Genomic DNA, 27,201 nt, shown 5'->3' on the forward strand with positions numbered 1-27,201 from the left:
GCTTACTTCAAGGGCACTTCAAGTGTTTCACCTAGCCACACAGATATTGGAAGAGCTTGGTTTCAAGCATTCATCTCTTTCTTGAGCTGGCATATAGGCCCAGAATCAATTCTATAATTCATCAGATTGTTACTTTTTGCTTTACAATTCAGCAGCCAAAACTTTGTAAAACAATTTAAGATTTATAGGAAAACCTGGGCACATTTTTTTCTTTCATTATGCTTTCATGTGTAAAATTATACATTAAAAGAAACCACATCAACAATGTGGGCACATTTTAGTTCATACACAGTAAAATAAAGAGCTATATAATTCACATCAGTCTTCCAGTACTGCAGAAATTTCTTTTAAAATTACCAATGATACATATCTACAAACTGCCCCTTAAGGGTAAGTGGGAAATTTCTTTCATGAAAGTACTCAGTAAGGCAACATTAAAGGGAGAAAACATTCTGCAGGGCATATGTTTGATTAACTGTAAACCACACACTTCATGGAGTTTTTACACCTTCCATCTATATCTATAAATCCAAAATCTAAAAAAAAAAAAAAAAACCCCAAAAAAAAACCCCGAATAAACAAACAAACAATCAAAACCTAGAAAAATCCCCAACAAACCAAAAGCCAAACAAAACAAGTTTTGTATCAAAATGCCACCATTCATTCATCATGATCCTAAGCAAGCATAAAAGGCTAAAGCCGCCTGTGTGACTTAAGCACAGAGATAAGAAAACAGGAGTGATGTCAAGTGGCAAACAAGGGTAGTAACAGGTTGAACAGGGTCAGGTGGGATGTGATGGGATAAAGAAGGCTGACTAATTTCCTTGAACTGCAGAGAAAGACAAAACCTTCAAGCATGGTGGGACAGCAAGGGTGAGATGTCCTGGGTGCTGAAGGCAATCAGTGCAGGATCTTTCTGCACAGAGCAGCTGGTTCTCCATAGCACTAGCACTACAAAAGCATGTTCTCAGCCAGTCTCTTCAGCTAACTAACTGGGATGGTTACTTGAGTAGAATACAACAGAATACTTCATTTCAAAGAGATCTACAATGTTAATACAGTCCAACTCTTACGCTGTATTAGTCAGGAAAGGAGTGAAGAACTGCTTTACATATCTACATGTTAAACTGAAATTTTTTCCACTCAAACATTAAAATCCATGTCTATGACAGTTCACCTTTGTGTCTGTCACACACAAGCTAAAAAGTATGTTACATGTACATTTGCAGGATTTTATGTATGTCAATGTAAAACACTGAAAATATTTAATTCTTATTCCAAACTGCTTCCTAAAAGGCTTTTTTTTCCCCCTTTACTGTGAGGTAAAAATAATTTGTTCCATATATCTGAAAAATGTAAACACAACCAAATCAGTGCAGAATAGCAAAACATCTATGACCCTCACCATGTCCCTCTCAGTCCAGACAGCTGGTGACCGAGCAACATACCTCCACAATACTGCTAAACATTGCCTTTTTTCTTATATACTACCCTAGATATCCACTACAGGATCCACGGCCAGAGGGCTGCTGGTGGCCATTGATTTGAAACAAAGTGGGTATTCTTACTATACCCCTTAGAGCCTGCCTTTTGCAGTTTCCATCTGCCAACTTGCCCCACATTAGCCAAGAGCTAACACTTCAGAGAAATCTTCTGTACACTCACATCTCAGTAGGTGAGACTTGTCCCTTCAGCAGCTGCAAGGTATGAGGAAAAAAGGCAGAAGCAGGAGAAAAGGGACACACCTGAAAAGGACATGCCAGATCTTCTGTCCCTCCCAGCACCCACAGGGAGCTTGCAAATACACTGTCTTTGCCACAGGGGTTCCAAATGCATCTGCATGTATAGATACCCACTGTAGCCTGGCTTCTCTGGAAGCTACCCTTTCAGAAAACGTGAATCCCAACACCAGCAGGGATCCTGCAGAGTCTTTCTCACAAATGTGCTGTAGAAACCCACCTCATATTAGAGTACTTGCAGTAAATTCTCTTAACAGATACAGTGTGAACCCTCTGGATGCCAAATGCCCTTCAGTAAGTTCTCACTCAAAATACGGTATTGCACATTACATCAGTACTACAGCCCTACCTGGCACCTCAGATTTTTTACAAAGAGCAGGTTGCATATTATCCCATGCTCCCAAAACATACCGTGAAATTACCATTTTCATCACCAGAAGCTGAACATACATAGCTTGAGAATAAAACAAAGGGATAAGTTTATATAACAAAACAAAATGCAGCTGCCATTTATATTAATTTTGAGTCAATATAGTTTTTCATTAGGACAGTAGAATTCTCACAATACTCCTGAAATAAAGTTTGCTATGCAACAGGACAAGACAGGATGAACTGTGAGTGACACAGACAGGAACATGCTCACAGAGTCAGTCAAGCTGATCAGGTACTGCCAAGTGATACAGCTGAAGAGCAGATGCTACTTTCCTTTAATTTAGCAAAGCCAGCAAGGTGGCTCCAAGGACCCATGCAGGCATGACACAAAGCATCTGCGGGTTTTACCTCTCACCATGGCAGCATATTAATCTACCTCCCTGACTACCATCTGCAAAGGACACACTCCTGTTTTGCAGGGCAAACCTACAGGTCCCCATAAACAACCAGTTACCCAAAAATGAAAATATGCAATCACAGATGGCCATCACAATCAAGGTATGACAGCTTTTCAACCTCTCCTCACACACCCCCCAAGCTCCCATTCCTGTGTGCTGTCTTGCTACACAATAGAGTGTGTTGGCTTTAATCCCTGAGAAATGTGAACTATTTTCATAGAATGGCTTGGGTTGGGAAGGGATCTTAAAAATCATCTCGTTCCAACCCCCCCACCAGAGGCAGGGATACCCTTCACCAGACCAGGTTGCTCAGAGCCTCATCCAACCTGTCCTTGAACACCTTCAGGGATGGGGCATCCACAGCTTCTCTGGGAAAACTGTTCCAGCGCCTCACCACCCTCAGAGTAAAGAATTTTTTTCCTTACATCCAATCTAGACCTACTCTGTTTTAGTTTGAGTTTGTTTAGTTTGACTCCTGTCCTACCACAACACGCTCTTGTAAAAAGTCCCTCTCCTTCTTGTAGGCTCCTTTCAGAGGCAGACTTGAAGAAACCACAGTGGGTGAGGCCAATGGTGGAAGGTACCACATACATGCAAAAAGGACAAGAACTAAAGGGTGAATTAGGAGAAGGACCATCAGGACTTCTTAATTTTAAAAGAGAATTATTTTTAAAAATGGGATAGTAAGGCACCTACTGCAGTATGCAGAATGCAATTCTCAAATAAACTGTCCCTAAAATGGGCATTCCCTTTTCTATGAACAGGATAGCCCAGGAATCCCAGGAAAGAAGAGTGAGTGTTGACAAAAATCAGACATATTTTTTTAAAATTTTCTTTCAACAGCACAGGCCCTAATGGAATGAACCTTGCTTTAACAACAGTAGTCTCAGAATGACAAATCTCCAGCATGTCACTGCACATGCAAAGTTTTTTCCTGGTCTGGTATTCTACATCCCACCATGACTTTTCCAGCACTCTCAGAATCTGCACCTAAAGTGCTGTGACTAGATCAGCTCACATTATGTGAATTCCTGATACAGAAAATGCTTCATGGCCTGAGACTACTTCAAGAAAATTCATGCATCTCATCCCTGAACCTATCCAGACTGATAACAAATCCTTTGAGCGCTGAAGAGAAGTAATGAAAAGGAATTTAATCTTGACATTTCTGGATTGACAGGCAAGGCCTAGAGGACTCAGTGGAACAGAGGACAGCTGTTTCCAGAGCTGCACCTAAACTGATAGAGTCTAGACATAATGAATGAGAGCTCAGCAGAGCTAAAGAAGCTTGTCACAGCAGAGATGGGAATCCAAATTGTAATGATTCAATTAAGGAATGCCAAGGCTGGTATAAAATGCTGAGGTATTTCTACCTCTGTATCCCTATGACTGGCCTCACACTACCGTGGGTGTCATTACATAAGATACACAATCCTTTAGTGGAAAGTGGAATTATTTAAGGAAAACAGCTGGCAAATTTAGAGCTAAGTAGGAGCACAGAAACGTCAATGCCAAAACAAGAGCATGTCAAACATGACCCAGATACCTAATTAGAAGTTATGCTCAAATCTAACTTGCACAGGGCTCCAGAAGCAGGCTGACTACAGTAAAGAGGCTGCAAGAGATACTCTCTTGATCTTTATTTCCCTGATTGCATTAGATACTGTTCTGATCTCTCCCTCCTCTAATGTCACAACCCTTAGAAATTTGCCAGGAATGGGGAGGATAGAGCAGTATTACAGAATAATGATGCTAAGAGCCTCAGGAAGGCATCAAAGCTGCCAGATGGTTTCCCCCAGCACAGAGAGGTGGGAGCTCAGGGCTTCATGTCTATTCCCAGCCCACCTGCTTTGAGTCAGCACCCAGCCATGGGGATTGCTGAGCTGTGAGGAGGATGCTCTCTATGATGCTGGCTACAGTAACTCTTCTGCCTCAGGCACCTCAGCCTAATGGGCTGAGCAGGGAGCAAATGAGCAGGAAGTCATTGAGAGAGATGATGCCAGGACATGCTAACATACTGTGGGAATACCCCACGGCTGGCACAAACAGATCCAGAAGATCCCCAAAACACCTGGATGAGAACTTCAAGATACAGGTACTAAGGGTGCTGACTAGGAAAGATGCCTGCCGTGATCTGTTGCTTGTCAACAGCAATAATTTCCTTCTATAACCAGGAAACCCATCTAGTTGATCAAAGGGAGCCAGTTGGATTAATCTTTTTGGACTTCAGTAAAGATTTTGATACTTCATCTCACAGCATCCTTCTGGACAAAAAGTCCAGCTCACAGCAGGATAAACACATCAAGTCATAGGTGAGCAACTGGCTCACAGGCTGGGCACAAAGGGTTGTAGTGCATGGGGTGACATCAGCCTGGTGACAGGTCACTGGTGGGGCTCTGCAGGGCTCCCTTTTAGGGACAGCTCTTGTCAACATCTTCAAAAACAACTTGGACGCAGGACTCAAAGGCATACTGAGTAAGTTTGCTGATGATACTAAACTGGGAGGAACTGTTGATTCCCTTGAAGGCAGAGAGGTCCTGCAGAGAGACCAGGACAAATCACAGGGCTGTGCAATCACCAAATGGACGAAGTTTTAACAAAGACAAGTTCTGGATTCTGCATCCAGGATAGGGCAACCGTGGACGTACAGACAGACTGGGTAACAAGAGGTCGGAGTGTCAAAGACCTTATGCTCTTTGGAGCTCTAAAATCAACTCTTCTTACTTAAAAAACTGAATAAACACAAAACCAAATTATAATGCACTGCCTATGTAGCAATGATGTAAATGATGAACATGAGATGCTGCAGTGCAAAATTATAAATCATATTTAGAAGATTTAGTCTTCAGATTCTGGTGTGGTTTTTTTTGTTTGGTTGGGGTTTTTGTGTGTGGTGTTTTTTTTTTGGTTGTTGTTTTTTTTTTTTTTTTTTTTTTGTTTGTTTGACAAAAGAAATAAGCTTTGATGAATTTGCCACTGTCTAATTCGTTAGCTTACAGTCTTATGATCAAAATTTTATCACAACACAGTAACTTTTATTTTCTATGACTTCTACTGTTTCCTTAGAAAGCACACTTGCCACTGTCTGTCTCAGGAGAGAAAACATAGACAGCATTCAACACTGGACATTTGGCACAACTCAGTTGTTAAAAAGTGTGGTTTACTATCAGTCTAACCTGTTCAGGAAATAGGAATGAAACTTACTGAGGAGTTAGGGCAAAAGTAAAATATCATGAAAGGAAAACTCATCAGAAAAAATTATTCACTCAGTGATTTTGACAACTATTTTGGCATCAGCCAGCAAACAACTGAGTTTCCAAAGTAAAAGAAAAAGAAAAAAACAACCAACCAACCAAACAAACAAAAACACAAAAAAACCCCACCAAGAGAGACAATCCAATCCTATCCATGATAAAATAGGTTAAAAAACCCCAGAATTTCTGTGCAATACCACACAACACCCTACAATAACTTGATAGAAAACTTACCACTGCTAGAAATACGAGTTACTGTTCTCATCAGTCTATGCTTTTGTTTTTTTGCCTATGAGTATACTTAGCATATTATATTAACCAACTTCTCAAAGTTTCCTGTCAGTTTTATTATTCATTCCTAGGTAAGACTTAGTCTTCAATCCTGGCCATATTGTGGAGTTATCGACATGAAGAAAATTCTTACAGTGCAAGTGACCTTGCAATAGAACAGAATCCTGAGACTCTCTTCTGGGAAAGCACCCGGCCACCAAACAGGAATTAACTGAATGAAGACCTAATTGCTTAGTTTTATTGCTCTGCAGGACAAAAATATAATTTTCTTCTCTGCATGTGGTAGTGAATCATACATCAAAAATATCCAAGCTCATCAGTTCACACCATACTCAAAACAAATCCATGGGAAGCCAGCATGCAGTTTTGAGAGATTTATCCACACAGGAAAAAAAAATCCGAAGAAAACATGCAAATGTATATATTTTTAGCAATGGAAAACCTGAATACATTTTTTGTCGTCTTTGCTTCTCTTATAGCAGGTTCTAAAGCCAAATCTATGGCACTTTCAGGTGCAAATATACAAGAGACCAAAGAGCTGTGCATTTCTGCTGGAACAGGCAGAATAAAACAAGGTGTTCATCGACCATTCAGGGTATTCACATAAACCAGGCCCTACAGTTTGTCCAATCTAGAACTATGCCAACCCCCTTGGCCTACAGCCTCTTGTGGAGATATATTCTCACTGCCCAGAACAGCTTCCAGAAACAGTGATTTCTGGCTATTTATGGTAGAAAATAAACTCTTGGTCTATGTAATTCTTTGTACTATTTAAAGCAAAAAAGCAAAGCCAACCCTTCCTCTTCCCCTCGCCCCCAAGAGTTATGCTAATAGTAACTTCAATGTTGTAACTGAGATGTATCAAAACATACAATACTCACCTATCAAGCCTAACACATAAAAATTATTTATGAGCTCAGATTTACAGTTATTGAAGCTAGCTTCTGCATTTCTTTAACACAACACATTGATGAAAGTCAGGAAATTTAAATCCTAGAAGAAACTCTTGGGTTTTTTGCAAAATAAACTTTAATTAAAATGCAAGTTAGAATCTGCCCAATAAATAATAGCCTAAAAATTATGTTGACTTCAAAAAGCCAAAGAATGCTAGATCACAATGAAGAGAATCTATGCGTGGAATAAAGAGGCAGATGTATTCACCCAATAATAAGAGTTGGTTATTTCTCTAAGGGTTGGAATGGCATTGAACTAAGCAACAGATTCAAAGCAATGGCTATCAATCTACACTCAAAAAATTCTGCCTTCACATTGCTGTTGATTATCACTGTGCTTTTATATATTGTTGCTTTTGCACTACCTCAAAAGTAAAACTGGCTTGTTGAAGGGTCAGATCCCCACATGTTCCTCAGGGGGGATGTGACTTCTCAGACACAGCAGGAGCAAAACTGCTCTGGTGTGAATCTGATGCTTTGCAACCCACAGCAATGCTGGAGGAAGGGCAAAAACAAAGCAAGAAGTGTGAAAAAACAAGACTATGTTGGTAGATCCTTCACCACACAACTCCCAGGTTGCTATGAAGACAGGAGAGGTTAAGTATTGCAGCTTGAGTGCAGCCTGCTCAACGATCCCATCCAAAAAAACAAAGCCACACAGTTCTTATAATTAATCTCTGCTCTTTTGCTGTGTCATTCAGATCAGGAAACAACCTTCTGTAATACAGCTGTGCTTTTGAAGATGAGATGAATGCAGAAAAGCATTAATCATTCATCCCTAAGTATTTCTACAGGCATTGAAATATTGTTGACTTTTCTTTTTAATGCTTTATTCATTATCCACAATATTCCATCAACTAAATGCTGTGTTTCAGAATAAAACTGCAGTTGGCAACAGGACCCTTCTTAATATCTAATATTTTTTGTTATTGTAGCTGAATTACCAGTTCATCTAAACACTGGAATTCAACAGGTAATTTGTCATGCAATCTGTCTCTATTACAGCTTTTAGTTTCAACTGAAAGACTGAAAAGGCCTAAAAACAAATTTTGGTAGGGAAAAAATACTAAGCTGTTTTTTCTAGATCTGCTTTGTTTCAGGTTCATAGATTTCATCTGTTGCTTTCCAGTCCAGCAATTCTTATAATCATGTTTGACAATAAGAAAAACTGTAATTTTGTGTTCTAATTTCTGCCCACATGGCTGGAAGGCTGTCCTGGACTTTCCTTTCTGACATGATCTCTAAGGTCCAGAAAAAGCAGACAAGTCACGGCAGAAAGATAAAGCTGGATCATTTGGTGATTTGGGCAATGTTTCATTGTAGTTTCCTTGACCACAGGAATACCCATGCAGCATAATTATTTAAGTTTCTGCTTTATCATAGCTTCACTTGACAGATGCAGAGGTTCAAGTGCAGCAAAGACAAACAGAACCAGGAAGGACCTTCACAATTCTAATGCACAGAAGTAAAACTTCTCATAACATTCTGGGCTTTAGCATTTAAGAAACCTTTTTATTGACTGAAATAATACTAAAGCCTCAGCATGGGTATTTAAGTGCTTCAGCAGCCTAAGCCAAATTTTGATACACCTGCTGTGATGTGCACTTCCTCCAGTATCTCAGGTGCAAATACTTTCAAGTGCTGCCATATGAAAGAACATAGTTATGAAGAGTGTCCATTTTTGGTAATTTTAAGTGATGGTTAATTTTATTTAATAATTTAGGATTTATCCCATGTGCATGCACACATTTTTATGGGATATGTAAGCTTCATGTGATGTACAAGCATGCTTTTTTGGAGGTGAGTGGTCCTGAAGAGGATGGAGAATTATGAATAACTCACATGGAAGTAGCATCAACAGTCAGCTATGAACACCATCCTTCCTCTCCAAGCCCAGCACAGCTGTCAAGTGACACACACCCCAATATCTGGGATGGGTTTAGAAGGGCACAGAAGGACCACTGCTATGGAATGAGCAGGACACAAAGCACACCACACGCACTCCCCCTGCGCTGGGAAAGCACAATACAGACACAGCACTTGTGAGGAAGGTGAGCAGCAGCCCGATGTGAACTGAACTGCAGCTTGGCTGCAGCAGAGGGCAGTGATACACAAACACCAGCAGTCCTCGCTCTGCACAGCACCTACAAATGCACAAACCTGTCCTTGGTTATTTCTTGCATGCAACACTTACCATTCTTAGGGTTATTTTTCTCAAAACTTGCACGCTATTTACATGCATTTAGGTGTACACATGTGCAGATGCACAGAAAGAGATACTGAATATCCACTGTTTAAAATGTTACTTCTGATTGCTTTCTCATTTCTTTGACGACCACATCCTGTTTGATTAATCTGCTATCCCCCTTGTCCTCTGAAATCAAATCCTTTAAGCTTTTGCTTTGCATCTTTACAACAGGCACGAAATTGTGACACTTCAGGGAGCTGATTTTCATCTCCTCCCTCATCCTTCTCACCATTTGAAAGGTAGGAAGCTGGATGCAGTTAAGGAGAAAAAGGGAAGGAGGTGGGAGCTGTGGATGAAGACAGCATAAGAGTTTGACTCCTTAACTGGGTTAATTTGTCTCCTGGCATGCAAGTAGACAGCTTAAGAGAAAGCTACAGGAAAAAAATAATTGCAAAACATGTGCTACTCATGTAATTGCTGACATGTCTAAAGCTGTGTGATTCAGGGCAGCTTTGAAATACCAGACTTCTTATTGAGGGATGGATGGATTACATTTCCACTGGGTGCAAACTGGAGAGATGCATAAAAGAAGGAAATGTAAGTTTTTATGAAGAAGCCCAGTCTTGACTTGAATCAGTTTAGATGCAATTTGCTCAGAACAATTGATTTTTTAATGAGAAATAAATGGATTTGCATGCCCAACCAGCATTTGGCAAGCCAATTTCCACCAAGCAACTGCTAAACTGTTGAATTTACTGTACAGCATCTGCTCTTTAGAAATGGGGAAAACCATCAAAATGTATACAGTATGCACATATAAATATAAGTCAATTCTAACCCATGAACATGTTCTTTATGCTCTTCATAAATCTGTAAATACCCAGTATAAGTTTGGATATTGATTTAAATTTTGGAAAGTCTTTTTGCTTGTCTCTTAGTGGCTTTTTGTTTGCTTGTTTTAACTAAATGGGCTAATTCATGCTTAGTAGAAGGTTGAGCTTGGTTTAGATTTGGGACTATCCACATCTATTAACTGTCTGAAACAGAGTCAGTACCACATTTCAAGTGTCCTATTTTCACAAGAAGAACTACAGAAGAAAGACAAAATATCTAAAACAGAACTACCCAAATGCTGAGGGAAATCTGTATCAGACTCAGTCCTGCAGTGAAAGCCCTGTGTTAAGGTGATGCAAGCATCTGGACAGACAGCCTGGGGAAGACAAACATAGTAGTAGTCAGTTCATGGAGGCTTTGGTCTCAATGACAGTAGTTTCTGTAAGGCATCAAGGCAAGTTCTACCCCTGAAAAGAAGCATTAAGAAAGCCAGCTTTCTGGCCATGCACCCAGCCTTGCAGCCTGCTCCTAGGGCTCTGCCAGGCGATGAGTGCTGGCTCTTGCCACCACTGCCAGTTCTGGGCCTGCTCCCCATGCCCCAGCAAACTTTTTTATTTTTTGTACAGTTCACCTGAACAGGGGCTTTTCAATCTCTGGACATAAGGAAATTATTTCTCCCTTGGGCCTGTGGCTGCTGCATCTGGATGAGAGATGTACTTGAGCTCCTCTGAAGGGAAAAGGCAACACTCTCAGACTGGCCCCAAGGGAGCTAATTTCTCAATGGATGTACAAAGTTCTCCAGCAGAACTTGTCTGTTTTGAACTATATCATCATCAGGGAACATTTTCAATAATAAAGTCTCTCTTTCACAACACCGTGGGATTTCCATACTCCAGCCAAATGCATTTTCTTTGAGTAAGTGACATTCTGATGTGTTCTGGGACAACTCCATGGGCACTTGCCAAGACACATGCTGGCTTCTTCAGACAGAAACACACAGAAGTTTAAACTTGGTTCAGCTCATGAGTCTCAAGTAGCAACAGGCCATCTGGCACATTTCAGTGAAACTTGCACTTTCTACTGAGAGAGGTCCAAGGCTTATATAAGACAGACATGGCAGGACCGGGGTGAAATTCACTGTCAGGGCTGCGTGCACTAATCTTGCATGGAAGCACTCAATCCAAGGCAGTACAGCCAGGACATAACTCATCAATCCACCCACAGCCATGGAGGCAGCGCTGGGAGCAGAGCAGGAAGACAAGTGAGTGCTGGGGTGAGGGCCAGGAGCAGTGCAGGAGCAAGGGACAGGCCATGGGACCGCTGCTGGGAGGAGGAGGTAAATGTATTTGTAAATTCAAAATGTAGCTTTGGGGACTGCCACACTTGAAGTCGGGGGTATGGATCAGGATGAAGCTCTATCGAAACCTCTTGAGTGGAGGGCAGACTAGTGCAAAGATTTCAAAGATTTTAGACTGCATGTCTTCCTTGAATTATGGTAGCAAAGATACTGATACACAGGATCAGACAGTACACAAAACCAGAGAATCTGCAATGAGGTTGGGAATGTGGGGCACTCTGGGAAGCATGAAGGTTTTTTGTTGTGCTGTTGCAGCACTGACTTCTTTCTGACTTGTTTTGGCAGTGTTGTATAAGACCTGTACAAGTCTGAACCAGTAGGAGAAAAAAGTACATGTGTTTGGTCCTCCAACCAAAAACGAGGTTAGTTTTAAGATGCAATTATATGAAAACCGAACAGAAGATGAGAAAGCCAGTTCTTGTGCTGGTTAGTATAATGAGATATTCCTACAAGAGTCTGATGACTGGGAAAATAGAATTAACAATTCATCTACATTTTACTGAGAAAATTTCTTCTCACTAGAAGAGAAATGTGCAACTCCATTTATTGCAGCAGCTGCCATTATGTGTATTGGCTTGAAAACCCATTCTGGGCATGGATCACAGCACTTACTCAAAATCTGCCCTCAGGCATTTTTTCCATATTCCATACTCTAAACTGAACATTGGACAATGTCTGACACATGCACACAGGTGCCACACAGACTGGTCCGATCGTACTTTCAGTCTCCATGGCTTGCCTGTGAAAGTGAAGACTTAACCAAGAAGATAATGGTGTGATGTGTCCTCCTTTGACTGACCTACTTTGAGCCAAAAGACTGGGATGGGGATACACAAATCTACTTCCAGAGCAGATTGAAATCTGTCTTTGGCACAGCATCCCTGTACATACTCATCATACATTCAAAAAATGGTTATTCATACTTTTTCCCAGACTTCTGCTGCCAAGAGAGGACCATTATTGATAACTCCCAGAGGCTTCTTCTCCTGTGTTACCTCCTGAGGTGTTACCCAATACCTCATTCACACCTAAGGCATCAGGACAGATGAAAGCAAAACAGAGACAAGCAGTTCTTTGCCTGGTATTCAAACTTTAAATCAAACACCCACTTTGCTGTACTATAAACAGAGCTGCCTGTTTGGAGCACCAAGGCACTCCTGTAATATTTCTTTTCCTTTAACATTTTATATTTCTCCTGTGAGAAGCAATTACAATAGAAGTGTCAAGCAAAAATAAATCTCTGTTAATCACAGTCACTGTGAGCCTACAAGTAAATCACATCTCAGCATTGCTGTTCCATTTTTCAGGTAGAAATAAAAAGTGTGTGAGAATGCCATCGTCTAGAACTGAGCTCATCCCAAGAGGAGGTAAAAAGTTTTTGAAAATACAAGTTCTTCTCCTGTGTTCATGACTTTGTGGGGAATTAGACAAGCACTAAAACTGAGTATTCACTGAGAGTAATTCAGGTTGGAAGGATTCTCTGAAGGTTTTCTAGTCCAGCCTTCGCACAAAGCAAGGCCAAATGCACAGTTAGGTCAGACTGCTCAGTTCAGCTGGGCCCAGGGGTTTCTGAACAGCTGCAAACCACTGGTTCCACAGCTCCTCCAGGAACCTGGGCTCGTGTTTGCCTGCTCTGACCATAACCAACTTTCTTCCTATATGTAAATGGAGTTGTTTCTTTTCCTGCAACTTGTGTAGATGGCCTTTCGTACTTTCAACATGCACACCAAATAAAGGATCTGACCCTGCCTTTGTAGCCTCTCATTCCCTTCAGATTTTCCTTCCCCAGCCTGAACAAACCCACTGTCCTCAGCTTCCCTTCAAATGTAGGTGCACCTGCCCCTTCATAAATCTATCATAATCAATCACAAATAACATACATACATATATTTCTTTTGGTTTTGGTCTACAAATATGCAGGTCTATGCATCTGAAAGGAAAAATAACAAATGGAAAAAACTTTGGGTGCTCCACTGGGCTGTTATTTTCCCATACTTTTCAAACTCAGAGGTTTCATGAACTGTCCATGTGTCACAAGGGAGCAGCCTTCAAATAACCTGAAGGGAATTGTACTGAGCTTATTCCCCATCAAATATGAGAATTTTTATGAGCTTTGGAGAGATGTTTTGTTCATATTTAACTTCATCTTTTCAAAATCCCCTGTATTGTGAAAACCAGTTACTTCAAGACGATGCAATTGCAGCTGCTGTTCCAGAACTGAGTGCAAGGGAGCAGTTTCCATCATGCCAGAGAGCTGCTAACCATGTTTTAAAAATGCTGTGAGGTCTCCTATTTCCTTTTGAGTAACACATGCCGGCTTGGTGACTAGATCAATTACCTTGTCAATGCTATGAATTTTAACCAGAATATCAGAATCCTCTTTTAGCTGAGTTGATCAGCCAGTCTGTGCATGGCAGAATTGAGCTTATGGAATGAGTTTTCAAATCAGATAAGTCGTTATTTTCCCCAGGAACTTTCAGGAACACTACTATTAAGTAGGTGAAACCAGGTACCAGAAACCCAGAAACCCTAGTACAAATCCTCCACACAATTTACATCACCCTGAGTAAAGTCATCATCTATCAATGGCAGAGGTCTTTGTTGCATTGGAAGATACTCTGCCTGGAAGTACTCAGAAGAATGATTTTGTATTCTGACTCACTGCTTCTGCACCATCCACACTTCTGTACACAGAGCTTTAACAAAGCAGCACACATGTATGTAGGGTATTTCACATTCCTCTACCTATGATCAAAGTCTAGTAATGGTATTTGGGTATGAGTGAGGAAACCATTTCAACTTTCTTTCTGGATATCTTACCTAAGATTGTCCTACCCCTGTCATAGGGAATGACTCTGACTGGTGATATTCTGACAGCCACAAAAACTATGTAACAGTTTTTAATAACTCACCCCAAAGAAATATGCATGCTTGTTTACTAAAACAGAACTAAGGAATCTTTGCTCAATACTTCAGCCTGTAACAGAAAAACATAGAAAAATTAAGCAGAGGAGGGCATTTTTTCCTCACACCCCTTCTTCTTTGTGGTTTTAGTATGTTTGTTTAGAGCTAGCAAGTACCAGCTCACATTTGCTTCTCTGCCAACTGCGGTTCTTACCGGTGACCACGCTGGGGATTTTGGACAGAAAGCTCTTGACAGTGCGGATGGGAACTCCACCTGTTTTGTCATCTTGCATTCTCGTAACAATGTCTTCAATCTGTCAAAAGAAAGGAAAGATTTTGTGGTTTATGCTTTAACACATACCATGAGTGCTTTGGAGCCCTCTACCCCCTGGTAGAATGGGTTTCAAATATACCATGTGTATTAATGCACAAACACGGAGGTAGAGACACTGCTGCCTGCTGAAATTTAAACCCTGAGATTTGAAACCATGAGACAACATAGACTAGCTTTGAAGACAGTGGTTGGATACTGACAATCCAACTGCAGCTGTGCTTTTTTTGCTGATCAGGGGTGATGGAAAGGTGGTGTTTGCTCCATAGTTTAACTGGATTGCACTTCAACCAGTTTAAGGTTAGCATCCACTCTACTTTCCTCTCTGCTCCCACATTTATTTGAATCCTCAATACTGTAACGTTGGGAGAGATTTCATTTTCTGAACACAGACAGTCACCAACTTCTTACGGCTTGAGAAGAGTCTAAGATGGAACAGTTGCAGGAGGATTTCCCCTGCCTCATTTTGTTAGCTAGAATGCTACATGTCCCGTGGTCAGCACACAAAGTAAACAACCAAAAGTAAAATTATTATAGAGGAAAACTCATTGGATTTTCAAAGTCAAGCGCCCTTTTAGTTCACAGGCACACACATAATCTATCACATACAGAAAGATACACAATAATCTTCAAAAGCCAAGGCAATCAGAGGATCTAATTGCAGGGTGAAGGAGCCTAATCCTCTTGGCTTACCCTGAAAAGGGAAGGGATTTTTGTTCCTTTTAAAGCCACTTGCCATGCATTTACTTGAAGGCAATGCCAGGGAGAACAAAAATTTGAACATAAGCACAATGCAGAAATTCAGCATCTCCAAAAACTCCCTTCAAGTTAATAAGGTCTCAGAAGCCTAACAAAAATAAACCCAAAGTTGTTGTCTCTGTTAGCTCAAGCAGTCAACAGCACAGCCTCATGCACTGTTGTTGACAGGTGGCCGAGTGCAGCCAGACAGGGAGTGCAACCCTAATTTTGCCTAAAGATTTCCTCCTCACATGCTACAAAACAGAACTGCAGCAGAGAGGTTACAAGATGGGAGCATGGCCCCTCTCTCTCCTAAAGGCAGCCTAAAAGCTACACATTCTTTCTTCATCTCTGGGAAGCCAGTTCATTTACATACTCAAGTGAGTTTTTTTTTTTTTTTTCACAGATTTAACACCTACATTTCAAAACAAGTTTAATTTCAAGTCTTCCTGACGTGGTAAGACAATCACCCTGCCAACTTCAGGCACTGAATTTGATTGCTGTGTTTTAACCTCAGGTCACCACTTAACTGAACTGTTCACACTTTGTTTATATATTACTTTTAATTTAACACATCCTGAACAAATTCTCAGTGGGAATGAAATCACAAAGATGAAAATATCCTGGCATTTTCAATATATTACATGAGGTCTGGGTACTTAGACAGTTAATTTGTGATAGAACAATGATACTTTCCCCACAAATGAATCACTATGACAATTAATATAATTTTTCCCTCTTCCCAGAGTATTATGCAAAATTATTTGCTGATCAAAGCATTGGGCTTTTTTCCAGTCTGAGGATATCAGGAGAAGTAAGTGCTCATCTCTGATACCTGGTGAGGTAAATGCTCTGCTAAAGAGTGGACAAAAAAACATTTAATTGTGTTAAAAGGATCCTGACAGCATCACTTGTTATCAACCTACAAGGTTGATAGCAGACCTACAAGGCTGTAACACTCCAACATCAGACCTATGGGCCACAGGGCAGCTCAGACACCTGCAAAGCATGGACCAAGAGTAACAAAATCTCAGAATGAGTCAGGCCAAAAGGGACCACAGTGGTCATCTGGTCCAACCTCCCTGCTCAAGCAGGGTCCTCCTAGAGCACATGGCACAGGATTGCATCCAGGTTCTTGAATATCTCCAGTGGGGGAGACTCCACAACCTCTCTGGGCATTGTATTCCAGCACTCTGTCACCTGCACAGTAAAAACACTTTTCTTCATGTTCAGGTGCTGCTTTCTGTTAAGCAGTTTCTGCCTATTGCCTCTTATCCTATTGCTTAGCACCACTGAAAAGAGCCTGACTCCATTCTGAGTCTTAGACTTCATCCAAGAAGGTCAGCCAAACTAAGAACTGTTCCTGCAAGACAATGAAAAACCCTCTGTGTTACCAACTATTTATGTGTCTTCATCTCTATGTACTTGTAGCTGACATCAGAGAAAGACTTTTCCATGCACATTAGGAAGAAACGACTCTGTAATGTGCCACAAGGACTGCATGTCTCCAGGAGCACTTCATGTCTTCCAGAATCATGAGAGTAACATTTGGTAAAATTGTTGTTTTCTATTTTTCTATTTGAATGACAAGTTATAATGAAAAATGAGCTAAAATAATTACTTCAATGGAGGAAAATAAACTTTTTACTCTTTTGCTCACTATAGGCTAAAGGAACACCAGCAAGATTTATGTGACTAACACTACAAGAAAAGTTCAATTTCAAGCAAAATAAAACTTACATTACCTTAAAAGATACATTGTTTTCACCCAAACTATTCCCTGTGTCAATCAATCAAGCAGGCACTGTTGTCTCAAATGGGCCATAAATTTCAGTTACAATTACAAATACCTACTACATTTTAAAATTAAAAATAAATGAAGTTACCCTAGAGGTAACTGCTTTGCAAAAGGCTCCTTCTTACTCATTTCTTCTAGCCTGACTACACTACCGGCAGTTACTGCTCTCTTTATTTCAAGGTGTTGGACATTTCTTTTCTCCTTCCCTTTCTACTCACATGCCACACCTCCGTTCTCTCCTGCCCTCTCACCTGATTCAGACACGAATACACATCATCCTCCTACAGCACGTCCAGAATTTTAGTCTGCTGCCCAAGAGCCCACAGGATTGCAAGTCCCTCTTTGTACATACTCTTTCCATTCCCAACACACTTTTCTTGTGCTCTCTGGCAAATTTCTGCCCTGGTCAAAGAGAACAGCATGGAATACTCATATATTTGATGATAATTTTATCCGTTCTTAAAGTTATAATCAAGTTTTAATTTGCTGTATCTAGCAATGTTTCCAGGTTTTGTTCAGTTCCCTACAAAGAGAAGATCTGACTCTTTACACCAGCCTTTGTTTTGCACCCACCCAACGCTTGCAGATATTATCACCCTGGATCCAAATTACTGCTGAGCTATGGAAATATTTTACAAAATAAGTGCTACAGTGCCAAACAGGAAAAAAAAGGTGATCATTAGAGCTTCAGGCAAGGAGAAAAGCAAAGAGGGAACACCAAGTGTGAAGGTCACTTTCATCAAAGCTTTTAATCTTAACTTTTAAGAGAGTTACCTAGACACCCCAGTGCTAACGACTGTCCCTTCATCTTCTGCATGTCATTAAATACCCTTTAGGCTTCCCTCTCTGCAGACAGGGAATCAGAGTCCTTGGACATCTCATTTCATTAGGGCAGGAGGCAGAAAAATGTGCAACAAAGTATTCCTCATTTATCTCTCCTAAACCAGCAAGCTTCAGTGAACCAACTTCTGCCCCACAAAAGTCATGGTAAGAATGAGCAATGCTTTTTGGTTTTTTCCTATGGCGGGGGTCATTGCCATTTCAATGTAGTCTGATTTTGCAAAGGGAATTGTTATTCTTCCCTCCAAGTGGATTCTGGTATCTCTACAAGAAAGCCAGAGGAACTCATGTATGTGCTGTCACTGTTAGCTACACACTGTAAGGGGTGTCTAACAAACTAGATCTGCTTTTCCTCCTGACTGGCTGCTGACAAGTCTGCTCCCTACATTTATCCAGAATGTATTTATTCCTCATTAGCCCACTCTCAATGCATTTTAAAGGACTTCTGGCTTCAGGAACACATTAGTGGAGACATAAACTACTGCAGGTAGTTTATGAGAGGTTACCAACATATTCTGTTACACAGAATGTGATGGGAATATAATGTATATAATCTTAGTATTCATTAGACCTTTCATTAGGCCTTCTTCTCCACTACCAGCACTTTTGCTGGCCTAAGGAGGCTGAAGGCATGAAGTAGAAGACCTTACAAAGTAGTAGAGCCAAGATGTCTACCACTGCATGGTGAGAAGTCCTCTTTCTGAGGCAGGACAGAACAAAAGATTACATTTGTTGATGCACTAGAATAAGTCATAATACAACAACGAATGCAACAACCACAGCCTGGCAACTCTGGGTCAGTGTCACCCAACATCCCATTACCTTTATAAGAGGGAAAACAACTCTCAACTTTGTTTTTTTACTCCCAGCACCAAGTTAAAGCAGATACCCCTTCTGTTGCAAATTAGCACACAGCCTTACTGAGCCCTAGTCAAGGATGGCCCTGAAGGTGACATGCTGAGGGAAGGGCAAGTTACACAAGGAGAAGCAAAGCTACTAGTTCCCACCTCCCACAGCTCCACATCCAGACCTCACCAGCAGCTAATGGAACTCCCTAGCACAACACACTCAACTGTGGCTGAGTGACACATGATGTCAGAGGCCCTCATGGTCCCATTTTGCCATCTCATTTTCTGAGTTAGTGAGGAAAACAATGTCCTTTTCATATTCTAGCATCTGAGTTACATGTACGTATTCCCTTGGACCCTGCAGGAAAGCTCCTGCTATATTTCTGAATATTTCAGTATGTACCAGGTGCCTGTCTGATTACTCACAGCAGCTACCTTTCCCTTGGGTCCTCCTGTCACCAGCTAACCTGTGGCTGGAGTCTCCAAGCATCACCCATCAGCGCCAACATTAAATGTATAGAGTAAGAGCAAGCACTGTGCAGTTGCAAAGATCCTCTCTGACCTGGCCAATGGCAGCTCTCATGCATATTGGGGAAGCTAGATGATACATGGAGCAAAGGATCATTCTGTTATCAGCTAGCATGATGGCAATAATTGTAAACACATTTGATCTTTTCACTGAAATACAAGTTTAAAAGAGCCTGTTTCTCACAGTGCCAACTCTTACTCCCATAAGTGCTTCTGACACTACCAGTGTGCCTGTGCATTCTGCACCTGCTGACTTCTGCCACACAGCCCACGCATGCACAGACAAGGAAACTTAATTTGACAAGATGCCTGAAGCCAACTTGCTACACTGGTCCACACAATTTCAATCAGCTCAAAAAACAAGAAGAAAAAGCTGAAAAATAAGGGCTATACATCTCCCTTTGGAACCCTCAAGGGAGAGAGAACAACCTTTCCTCTGAGACAATGCAGGAAAGTGGCTGAGCAGCACTGCCAGAGGAATGTTGTGTGGCCTTCAGCAATCACCATCATCTGCTTCTGTTCAAATCTCCTCTCCTGCACAACAGAGATAACACTGAACTGCACAGGGGCGCTGAGACTTAATTCAGAGATATCCAAGGACTTGGGATGCCTCAGACAGCAGATGCCACACAGCTATGAAAGATACGGCCCCCATCTTTGAAAACCTTTTACAGTCCCAGGAAAACCAAATGGCAACAGAGCACGGATGTGCCAGCTGGCAGGGACGTTCAGCAGCTTCCCACCTGACCAACGTCCAGTGACAGCTGAAGTCAGGCCACGGGTGGAACTTGTGATTTTCCTGATGGAATTATCTCTGCTTTTTCCATTTCAGAAGTTATTTCAGATAAAAGCAGAGTATATCACATATATCTCTCAATTTTGAGTGCGTTTCAGGGAGTGTTAACCATGATCTTCAGATGTTTATTGGGATGGTGAAACAGTTAATAATGTCAGCTTGAAACCAGTAACATGCTTCAGCATTTATATATCTCTATTGTGACTAGGAGGCTACCAGTGGAGAACAGCAACCAAGGCATGATTAATTGTGTGCTGCTGCTAATCCAGCTAGGGCTTCACAAGAGTCAGCATCTACTTACATGTCATCACATGGAAGGACAGGTTTCATCACATCACTAGGATTATACAAAACAATCCCTAGGGAAAAACTGACACTTACTCAGCTGCTGAGGTGCAACACCAGAGTCTGGAAAGTACCAAGCAGCAGTTTTGTGATCATACCATGCCTTTCCTAACACAACCTACAATGTTAGCTCTGCACAGCACCATCAGCTCTGCACAGCACCCCCAGCTCAGGCCTGGGCTGCATTACAAGAAAACGTAGTCATGGAAAATGAGAGCTGGAGCTATTCCCCTCAGGCACTATATGCACAGTTGGAAAACGATTTAATATTCAGCAGAAAAACAAAGCATAGCAAATTAATTCAGCAAACAGAGATTCTCCAAATGAGCTGAACTAATGCAATTTTTTCCCTCCCCAAAAATCAGGCTTTTTTGCCCATCAGTGTCAACAGTGAGAAGCAAAAGACATCAATGTGTCAATGTTATGCAAACTCAATTTTTCATTAAAAACATTTTGACAGACAACTCCCAATGAGCTCAATTTCTGCATGGGCTGTAATTGCTTAAAAGAGGAAGCTATTTTGGCATGTTAGAAAGCTGTGTAAAATAAAAAATAAACTCTTGCTTATTGATTGTGCTACTGTAATTACGTAGCAAATGCTTGAGACTCAGTTCCACTATGCATCATAACAGAAGTATCTTGTGAACAGTGGTGCATTTTCCCCTATACTTTCTACATTTATGGCAAAGATGCCACATATATGCACATAATCAGCTTGAGAGGTCTTACACCAATGACAGAACAACTGCTCTAATTAAAAACCTTCTAAGGCTAGCTACAAAATAAACCTTACTTACTTTGTTCCATAAACAGAAGTGTTAAGCTTTTTAAAATATCAGGAAAAAAATCATAAATTCCCAGTGAAAAGACAATATGAATTTTAAATAAAACGCCAATGGAAGCCAAGTGGCCACAGAATTGTGACAGAGGTGTGAAGAAAATTGCACTTTAAAAAAAAAAAAAAAAAAACAAAAACAAAACACCTCTGCCACACAGTATTTACTGAATAGATGTGGCTTTTGTGTAACTTATGAACTATGCAAATCCAAGCACAGAAAAACACATAAATGCAAAGATTATTTCAGCCAGGAAACCTGTAGGATGTAATGATCTACACACTGTTTCTCAGTGTGCGATCTGAGTAAAAGGAATCACCACTTTGGGGGATAAAAGGAAGAAGTTAGTCCCTGTTTCCTTTTAACAATGCTGCTAAGGGAAGGCATTGGTGCTGGCACCATTTGGGCAGTTTGTATCTGCCTGTTGTGACAGAATAGAGTCTCCCAGACCATTTCTAACAGGTCACCAGTCACCTAGCACTAACTACATCTGACCATGCTATCCTCAGCAAGATTTGAATGGAAAATTCTCAAGTGCTCTGCAATGACTATATGCAGAAAGAAGACTGAATGAAAACAAAGCAGCAGCATGAGTTGAAACATGAACAAGTACAGAAAATAAACCTAGAGTCGCATTTCTGGTAATATATGCACCATAGCTCCCATATACTAATAACAAGAGGTGTTTGGGGGAGCACAGGAGTAGATGCTGTCTTTGATGTGATTTACTGAAGTCACTAACTGCAGGGACTGACAGCATCCTGCTGCCTCACTCCAGCCAGGGTCCGACGCACAAGCTGCCATGGAAACAGCAGAGCTTTTCTCTTCCATTGCATCACTGCACTGAATGGAAACCTGTGCAGTCTCCAGACTGCTCATACAGTGACGAATGAGGAGCGGAGCAGACGTGCTACCACAACCCGCATGGGGACTAGAGCAGCAGGGCTGGACACTGTCCCAGGGCTGGCAGAGCCCCTCGCACGCCTGCTCCCACCACACGTACACATTCGGGGCCCTTGTCCATCCCACTGCAGGCACGGCACTGGCTGAAGCCCATTGACCGAACCTCAGGAATGCTCAGAAGAAAACCTGTGTCTCTGCTGCCATCCAAAATAACCCTGCACAAACCACTTGAATTGCCAAATTCCAGAAGCAAGTTTAGTTTCAAGAGCTTTGATCTTGCCAGGTCTTCTTTTGGGGGTTAGCTCCCATATCCTGAATTTCACTTTGAGTTCTGGCCACAGTTAATCATTCTCATGCAGGACAAAACTACGTTGAACCTTGTGGGGTTTTTATTCTAAAACAATTGAGAAAAATTCTGAAATCTTGAATCATCCAGCAACGTTGGGTTGAGTCTCCAATTTGTAGCATTATTCAAGGTCAGTTATTCAAGCAGTTTAGAAGCTGCACATAAAAAACTTGGTATTACACTGTGGTCTGTCCCTGATCTGTCATGAGAAAACAGCACCTCTCTCCCCATGTGGTACTGAACCAAAGAATTATAAACACAGTCCTTGAAAAGGAAGCTCACTTTCCTCTGGAGCATGAAATCTAAGGCACTTCCAGACAGAAAAACCCCAGGCAATGATGGGTCACTAATCTGTTACCACACAGGAACTTGCAGCCCTCTGCCCCCCTCCCCCCAGTCTTGATCAAGTGAAGAGCTGGTTAGGACTGCACCCAAATCACTTCAAACCAAATCTACAACCCCAAATGAAGTCATATTCAAAGTCACATTTCCAAAGGTGGAATTGGACAATATTCTCAAGGCCCATCATCCTACTGAGGAGCTGGAATCACAGAGTTGTCCACCTCCCACCCCAACCACTTCAGTGCCAGGCAGGGGAGGAAAGGACTATCTAGCCACCTTCTTCCCAGAACTATTGGCATGTCACAGTGAACCCTTCCATGCAACAGGGTGGTAAAGGCCATCCTGGGTCTGTCAAAAATTACTTTAAATAATGCTGAGCAGAGGTAAAAAGACAAATTGTTCCACATTAATGTTTTCCCCCTTTGCTACAAAGGCAGCAACTGCTACCTAACTGCTTTGAAGCATTCCATTAAATATATTATTTATTGAAATGAAATACAGATGCATAAATATTAAGCAAATAAGAAGTTGGTGGATGCTCAGTCAGGGTTTTGGCATTGCTACTGTTGTCTTTAAATATCACCTCAAACACTCAGGAAAGGCTGTGTTGTTCTCTGGGTCTCACTTTTTAAAAGCAAAATAGAATTTCTATCCTGCTAGCAAATCTTTAACAGGGAGCAAACTCTGCAGTTGAAGAGGGGAAATGTTATCTGCTGCATTCTGACCTTATTCTGCATACAGGGGAAGAGAACAAAAATCCCAATCCAATTTAATGTGACTATTTTCTGCTTAAAATGGTAAGGTCTGAATTTGCACTTTGATTTAGTCTCCACAGCTGGGGGAAGATTTGTGTCCACATTTTTGTGAAAGGACAGAAAGGTATTTGTGGTGAAAAGGAGGACATGTGAATCATAAGGTAAGACTTTTACACTGTGGTTTTCTTGGTTCAATCTGAGCTTCATCAAACCACTGCCAACTGCAAGCAAAATAAGATGAAACTAAGTAGGACAAACTTGAGAATATTATTATTTAATAAGAAATGCAATGTACTAGCATTTTCTATTCTTATTGCAAAGCTCCATAACTTCTCCCACAGTAGTGAAGATACTTGGTTCCATGAAGGAAATAGTTCAAAAGTTATTTCTGGCATGAGACACAAAAGCTGGGGTTTGTTGTTGCCTGCAGGGAAGCTGTGGCACTGGCACCAAGCCTCCACCATTACCTTTCCTAACGAATTGATGAGGGAAACTATCCAGCATATCTCTTCTTTGTGTTTTGATAGGCTTCTGTGGCTTAAAATAAATTACGCAGAAATATATATCCTTGCTCACAAAACCAAATATTTTTTTTCAAAACAACAAAAAACAGAGGCTTTAGGAATTCTTTTTCTACCTTTCTTTTCAAGCATTCCTCTGTGTATGTAACACTGTGACACATAACACAGTGTGACAGGTCATTTCATGCATCATTTAACTCTTTGCACTGCAAAGTGCCCTACCACAATAAAGATAAGCTGCATCCCTCTTGCCCCCAAATGCTGTTGAAGATGCAGAGCAGAGAAGTTTATAAATTACAGGTAGGACAAGAAACCCTATTCACCAACATCAAAAGGTTTTATTTGGTTTCTCTTCCTCTCTTTGTGATAGTGTCACCTTGCAATTTCTAATATTGTTTTCACACATAAAATAAATTTTAAAAAACATAGGAAAAAAAGGTAAAGAAAGAGAAAAACCCACCAAAGTTTCCACTCAGGATGAAAAGATACCACTACAAAAGAAAACATAGTTTTTTTAAAAAAATTTCAGAACTGAGGTAAAGTAGAGGATTTGAGAAGATTTGTCAGAGAATGAAAGACTTTAGATGTAATTATTTTTATACCTCTAAACTCATGTATTTTCTTCACATTGCTTTTTAATACCTTTTAAATACATCAATTAAAAAATTGATTTATAACCAAAAATACATAGACAATCACCAGTGTTGGAAACACCTTGGTTTAGCCCACAAAGAAACAGTGTTGAAGAGTTTAGCACTGTGAGACTTTCTGTACTAGCTCTGGAAAAGAGTTCCAGACAAAAAGCAGTCCCACTGCTGTCCACCCACACCATGGCTAAACACTCTGCAAAGTATGGATGTAATTTCCATAGCGACATAACATTTAGGCAGTTAGCAATTATCAAAGAAATATTTTTCAAGTACTCTACTTCACCCTCTGATGTGTTAGTGAGCATCACTGAAATGAAAAATATTGAATAAAATTTAAAATCTGAGCATTAATCAAAACAGATTGGATATTGTCTGACAAAGGTTATCTTCATTTGGCAATTAATTTATTCAAATATGCTAAATTATGCTGATAGGAAAGTTTGCATAACATAGGACTCACAGAGGTTCTTTAACTGAGCCACTCAAGTGCTTTGATAAGTCAAGTGCCTTGACTTTGATAGCAGTTATTGCTAGAAGAAAAACCCAAACCTCACAGATTGCTCAGTGGAACACATGCATTAAAAATGCACATGGTTCTCATAACGTGATTATCAGTACAGGACTTGTTAATATTTCCATGCACTGAAACTACCATTTATTATGCCAAGATTGACTGGTGCATTCCTCTTGGCAAAGAAAATGTTGCAAATGAAACAGAAGTTATGAGTTCTGCCACAACTCAATTACAGTCCTCACCATGGATTAGTTATTGAAGTTATTTACTTCAGCACCAATTTTATGATTTATTCAGTGGTTCCACTGCTTTTAGCTTTGAACATTTTTTGTAATGATATTGCTAAAGACAAAAAATGCATAATTCCTTAGAAAAAGAATAGTTTTCCTTCTTCATATAGAGAGATAAATTCCACCTCCCCACTCAGTGTTTTCCTTCCAAACTCCTGCTAATAATAAATCAAAGAACACATTGCAATAAACATGTGGCAGTTAATAAAAATGATGCCTCAATCAGATTTGTTTTCAAATCTCAGCTTCAAACTGCTGTTTGATTCAACTCTGGCATGTAATGCAGCTAATGCACAAATGGGGCTCTGCTGTTTTAACCCCCAGCTCTGTAGAACACTCTTGAACTTTTCTTAAGTAGAAATGGCTAAAAATTAACCCTGCCAGAGACACTGATTTTAAAGACTTTTACCTCTTGACACCTAGCCAATAATTTTCCTAATTCAAGGGAAGGATAGGAAAGAACTACCTGTGGACTGGAAGTCAGAAACTCTGCAAAGAAAGACATTGCTTACTTTTAGTACTTTATGATACAATCTTCTCTCCAGGGGACTGTGTAAGAGACAACTGAAGGCACAGCTCACAACACAGAATTGCCCAGCAAGAACACAAGCCACTCTTGCCTGCCTCTCCTGCCAGCAGACAACACAAAAGGCCATTTCAAGCCCTGTAATGCCAACTTGCTGTTTTATTCACTGAGAAAGAACAGGACAGAATAAAAAGAGCAGACACTGCATCCTGTGGCTACAGCTTGGTGGCTGTTCCAAGATGTGTGCACATCAAATGAGGGAGAGTGAGCTGCCTCCAGAATATGCAACAGTTATTCTTATCCTTTTTTATACCACTGTCATATGATAACTGTGCCCACACATGGGTGGATTTTCCTCCTTTCAAATGCAGAAAGCATTTGTTCCAAAACACAAATAATAAATAATACTTTTGCATGACACATGTAATTTTTTCCATGGATTTTGAGTTCGATTATCTTTCTTTTCACAATGTGGAGGGAAAACATCTAGCACAGGTAATAACACCATAAACATACTAAATTTTATTATGCAGGAACAACTGGTTCTACAACATAGTTTTGACATAAACTCTACCCTACTTTCCCAACCAATGGCTTCTGTACTAGTGTATTTTGCTTGTAGAATATTGTTTGATTAAAGAAAAAAAAGTTAAACCCCTATACATCTCATCTCTACAAGAGTGAATATATTTTTCACTACATTTAATGTAAATGCTTAACGCCAAAATATGTAATTAGTAAATATGTAACTATCCATAACTATGTAACTATATTGTAACTACTTCAAGAGTTCATTTTTTAAAATTGTAGAAAGGCAGCTGAGAGACATATGTGGTATTTGGTTGTAGTTCACAAGGATTTAATTACTGAACCAGAGTAACATACTAAGAACACATAACATGAGTTTTAAGCACATAGAATTACAATATAAATCAGAGACAACA

At 40.5% G+C, this 27,201-nt stretch overlaps 1 protein-coding gene across 1 annotated transcript in view; it reads right to left on the bottom strand.

Moving 5' to 3' along the window:
• Positions 1-14,658, bottom strand: part of RGS6 (regulator of G protein signaling 6) — a 102,004-nt gene extending 87,346 nt beyond the window's left edge. The window contains exon 1 of the mRNA XM_062494244.1: positions 14,565-14,658. Within this exon, the coding sequence (XP_062350228.1) occupies positions 14,565-14,643 (79 nt within the window). The 5' untranslated portion in view covers positions 14,644-14,658. The remainder of the gene's footprint in view (positions 1-14,564) is intronic.
• Between the last annotated feature and the right edge of the window lie 12,543 nt (positions 14,659-27,201).

This window comes from Cinclus cinclus, chromosome 6 (genome assembly GCF_963662255.1).
Source record: "Cinclus cinclus chromosome 6, bCinCin1.1, whole genome shotgun sequence".
NCBI lineage: Eukaryota > Metazoa > Chordata > Aves > Passeriformes > Cinclidae > Cinclus > Cinclus cinclus.